This window comes from Bison bison, unplaced genomic scaffold (assembly GCF_000754665.1).
Source record: "Bison bison bison isolate TAMUID 2011002044 unplaced genomic scaffold, Bison_UMD1.0 scf7180017864148, whole genome shotgun sequence".
Lineage (NCBI taxonomy): Eukaryota > Metazoa > Chordata > Mammalia > Artiodactyla > Bovidae > Bison > Bison bison.
Genome location: NW_011494720.1, coordinates 4,597,480 through 4,602,627, shown reverse-complemented (window position 1 = coordinate 4,602,627; position 5,148 = coordinate 4,597,480). Strand labels below are relative to the sequence as shown.

At 45.8% G+C, this 5,148-nt stretch overlaps 1 protein-coding gene across 1 annotated transcript in view; it reads right to left on the bottom strand.

The window, feature by feature from the left end:
- The window catches only part of TIAM2 (T-cell lymphoma invasion and metastasis 2), a 233,049-nt gene that overhangs the window by 107,034 nt on the left and 120,867 nt on the right, over nucleotides 1-5,148 (bottom strand). The window contains 1 exon segment of the mRNA XM_010840909.1: nucleotides 4,686-5,141. Within this exon segment, the coding sequence (XP_010839211.1) occupies nucleotides 4,686-5,141 (456 nt within the window).

Below are 5,148 nucleotides of genomic sequence, written 5' to 3'. Positions count from 1 at the left end.
GAGCCCCGGGAGCCACAACTGGAGATTCCACATGCCTCAGCTGAAGAGGAGCCCACCGTGAAAGATCCTGCATGTAACCAAGATCCTGAGTGCGGCAACTAAGACCCGATGTAGCCAAAAATAAATAAACAAACAAATCTTTTAAAAAAATAAAGAAAGTAAGCTTGATTTATGACTTAAAAGACTCTGACATTTCAAATTTACAGCTTAGGTTAAGGTAATTCTGCAGAAACTCTTAACACACTCTAACTCACAGGCTAGTGAATTTTCAATTAGATTTCCTTCTCCATTAAAATAAAGAGGAGGGAAAATGAGGTCAAGGACCACTGACTAAAGACTTTATGGTGAATATTGCCCTGTTTGGAGGGGTTTTCTTTCCAGAAATTTCATCCGGAAATCAAGCGGCAATTACCTGCTATCTTTTGTAGGAAAATCATCAATTAGACAAGTGCTTCTAAATACCCAAGGGCTACAAACAACCGAGCCCCAAACATAGCTATTACTAATGAAAATATTATCTTCCACTGTGTTTATACGATATCCCATAGTCAGATTTATTTATACCCTGATGCTTATGCAAGAACTGAGCAAATAAGCCAGCTATGGTGAGTCACTTGGACAGGAAACTTTCAAAATAGTTTAAGGGTTGTTTTTTTTTTTTTTTCCCCCTCAATTGTCACTGTGTTGCTCTTCAAACGTTCCTAGGAGATGAAGGAATATTTCTCATTTAGCTCATATCGACATTATTTCAGCTATGAATAGGATTCTCTGACTCATAGCCCCAGGACACTGGGATTGCCTCTGATAGCCAGCAAGAGCTGTGATGGGGTGTTTCAAACCCAGCAGAGACCTGCCAGAGAAAAGCATCAAGTGTCAAACCGAAGTGTAACTTGTCAGCCCTCCTGACATTGGTTCTTACAAGAGGTAGACTTAAGTCATAGTGCTAACTTTTAACTGTTCAACCAGAGCAAAAGACAAATTTTCCTCCTTGAAAAATGGAGAAAAGATCACATATTTTAGCATTTATAACTGATTCATATACACAGATATCAATTTCCCTGGTCTGTAACAAATGTGTAAAGCTTTCTATCTAGAATCCTAATAGCTAGTGACTCATTTTCAGGTTAATAGGAAGGAAGGAATGTGGGAGATTCAGCTGGATTTCCTGATCACTGTGCTTTGTGTGTGACGCTAAGGTGCTGTGTTAGTCATGTACATAAAGAAGTCTAATTTTCATTCCTATCTGCATCAGATAATCATAAATGACAGGTACCATAACTTGACATTATAGCATTACAGCAGAGTGAAGAGGAACTCAAGAGACGTCACTAAATTCCTTGGGAGCTAAAAGAAAACTCATCGCCATTCCTCACTTTATGGGAAAAAGCACCAAATTCACCATGTTGTTCTTCACATGCCACTGTCTTTCTTTTCATAGTAAAGCCCATTGGTCCTCTGCAGAAATTCCCTGGGACTGTGGGGCCCTCAAGGGGCAGCAAGAGTCTAAAATGAAGAGGGTCAGAAAGCCGGGGTCTCTGTGTTCTGACTCTCGCTAAGAAACTCTGCAGCAGTGGTCAGGACTCACCCCTAGGGTCCCTGGCAAGACCATTCCCTGCTCCCAACCCCCATCCCTCGGAGTTCGGCGTGGTCTCGTGACCCGCTTTGCCCAATAAACGCGAACAGATGTGAAAGGCGTGGCTTCTGAGCGGGCGCTTCAAAAACCATCAATAGGTTTCTTCTCCCTCTGTCCCGGAGGCTTGGGGTGTCCTGGAGGGAAACTACTCCATGGACCTGGGGGCCCAGAGGGGATCAATGCAAAACAGAGTTGCAGCTTGAGAGCGACGCAGACTGATTTGTGCTCAACCTCGGAGAACTGAGGGCTTTTGTTCCCTCGGTGTAACCTGGCCCACCTGACTCACAGGATGGAAAGTTTACCAAGGACCCGTCTCAGAACAGCTGCATCGCTACAAGTCGTCCACCAGCTTCAAACACACGCTCTCCTCCTGCACACCCATCCCCCCACCCTCTATGTTTGAATATCCTTTTTCAGCTACTAAGTATCTTCACTGATGAATTTGCTTTCAGGCTGTAACTCCCCAGAGTGGTTGAAAACCCTCTAAAGAAAGGATGGCTCTTTTCACATCACTTTTTTTTATAAGTCAAAACAAATATGTCTACCCATCATGGGAAGACCTTCTGAGTCTTAGCTGTACTGGCATACAGAAGTCTGTGTAAGAGAATAAGCATTTGGTACCTTAACTATGGTACACTGTCACAAACTTTGCTGCTCCTACCCACTGACTGTATTTTTAAAGACCCAAACTTTGTCTTCACCTTCAATTGTAAAAGAAAAGCAAAGGCAGGAGTTCCCCAGTGGCCCAGGTTCGATCCCTGGTCAGGGAACTGAGATCCCACAAGCTACACAGTATGGCCAAAAACAAAACCCAACTGGAAAATAAAAAAAGAGAAAGAAGGAAAACAAAGGCAAGGCCAATGGAAGTGGCACACCTACCAAAACGTTGTTCACCTTTATAAATTATCAAAATCGGACACAAGCAAAATGCAAAAAGCTGCCTTCGTAGGCCACTTTTTAAAAATCCAAGATAATTTGTTATGTTAATGTTCAATAACCCCCACAAAATTACTAGAGTACCAAGAGTACCTTGGCCATGCAGCCAAGTGGAAAAGACACACATCTGAGCTTTAGCAGAAATGGCTTTGGCCCCAGCTTCTCCACTGCTGCTGCTGCTGCTAAGTCACTTCAGTCATGTCCACTAACTAGCCATAAATCGTCAAACTCCTTTAACATTAGTTTCTTCATTTAAAAATGAGAGGGTCTGTGTGCATGCTAAATCGATTCTTTGCAACCCTGTGGGCTGCAGCCCACCAGGCTCCTCTGCCCATGGATACTGGAGTGGGTTGCCATTCTTCCTCCAGGGGATCTCCCTGACCCAGGGATCAACCCTGCATCTCCTACATTGGCAGGCGGACTCTTTACCACTAGTGCCACCTGGGAAGCCCAGATGAGGGGAAGTCCTTTCAGATTCGGGCTCTTTGATCTTGTAACCATTCTGTTCTTAACTCCACGGACTTACAAATCATCCAGTTAAGTCTTGGATGATCCAGACTTGAAGGAGCTTCACTTCCCAGGAGTGGCTGGGTGGCAGGGGTCTGCATAGGATGGAATGTGGTCAGTCCACAGTGGCAAAGGTCTGCTTTCGAACTGAATGGGAACTGACCATGTATAAGCCAGGCCACACACACAGAAGAGAACATGCTCTATGCAAATGAGAGATGTGGAGGAACAGGCTCAGGGGTCCCGGGAGATGAGTGCTGAACACAAGTCGACAACACAGCACTTGCATCAAGAAGATGAGAAAGTTGTCTGCATAGGACTGCGGGTCCCCAGAAAGTAGGAGCTATCCTTCCCTTTACGTTTGATTGCTGTCAGTTGTCAAATGTACTTGGCGGCTGAGAGAAAGGTCAAAGAAATCTTTACTACTTAATGGTTTGACCTGAACAAGTAATGAGTCAGGAGGAAGCAAATTACTGCACTCAGGGATATGAAGAGTTCTGTAACAGGACACTGATCGTCTATCCTTAGTCTCCTCCTGAGAGGAGGAAGAAAGGGACCAAGGAAAATATTGGGGCAGGGGGCTTGGACTTTGTGCCTAGGAAGGAAGTAACTAATGGCAAATTTTACAGATCTGAAACAATCTGCTCAGGGAAGGATGGTCAAAATGTCACTCTACTAGAGACAAATTCCTAAAGTCACTTAAATTTCCTTCAACAAATTCCCAAAGTCACTTAAATTTCCTTCAACAATATGACTTAAGGTGAGTTAAAATATGTATATATATACTTTCTCCTTTCTATAAATAATTAAAAGCAAAAAAACACAAAAACAAACAAATACAAAAGAGCAATTAAAAATACCTAGCAATCGCCTCTCATTACCAAAGAGGGCAAACTCTTACTTTCCTCGCTGGCACTGAAGTCATTTTGTCTCCCCTGTTCAAACTTTATACGCCCATTAAAAGTATTACTGTCACCATCATGATTCTTGTTTCATCAACATTGTGTTTTTGCGATTCCATGTGCTCAGGTCAAGATGTTTCCAACATCGTTAGCTGTCCCCATGAGGAGGTGGTAAGATTATACCCATTTTTTTCCCCATTGTACTCAATGAACAATAGGAATTTTAATCTCCCTAAAGTAATATCAAGTTCAGGAAGGCTACTCATCCCAAAACGACAACAGCTTCTCTCTTTTCCTTTCGTTCTAGGCTTTGAGAATGAGTTTTAGCTGAGCACTCAGATAACCAATTCACTGGGGAGTCTCCCTTAGGCTGTTCTTTCTAAGAACAGTTTGACTAGGTCTTGGATGAGGCCTGTGGATTTTACTCCAGAATCCAGGAGGCACAAGATTGGACAGAATGGGAATGACTGGAGTGGAGGGTTCAGAGTGAAAATGCATGTCTGACGCAAAAGGAAAACACACACACACACCCCACACACAGATACACACACACACAGACACGCACACACACAAGTCTTAGGCTAACCACTCTCAGCAGCTCATCTAAGTCTCAGAATGCTCTCTGCAGTACCTTCTGCTAGCCTTCCCGTTTTGCAGATAGAAAACCAATCGAAGAGCATCTCTCCCGGCACTCCAGCCTGACTCACCTGGAGTCTTCTTTTCTTTCTGGAGAGGCTTCCCGTCCAGTCGCTGATGCGGCGCATCCTGGCTTTCAGGGTGTCCTTCTTGGAGGACTCCTCGCCCAGGGCCCTGGACTTGCGGCAAGGGAGGGTGAAGGACGCGAACTGCCCGGGTTCCCCGCGCTCCACGCGGGCCGGCACGTCCATGTCGGAGGCGAAGGAGACGCGGGCACTGAGGCTGGCGCGGGTGCCCATGTAGTCATCGGAAAGCCGCAGGGCCGCGGGGGCCAGGCTCCCAAGGGAGGCGTTGGGGTAGGGGTCCCGGGGGGGTGAGGGGGGGGCGCTTTGGCTGAAAGGCTTTGGAGCATCCCTGGTCGGGAAGCCAGTGTGGAGGCCGGGCTCAGGCGTGTCTGGCGCCACGAAGGAGCCCTCAGCCTCACTGACCTCGCCGGCCGGGCCCCAGGGCGAGTCGTACCAGGAGGACTCGGAG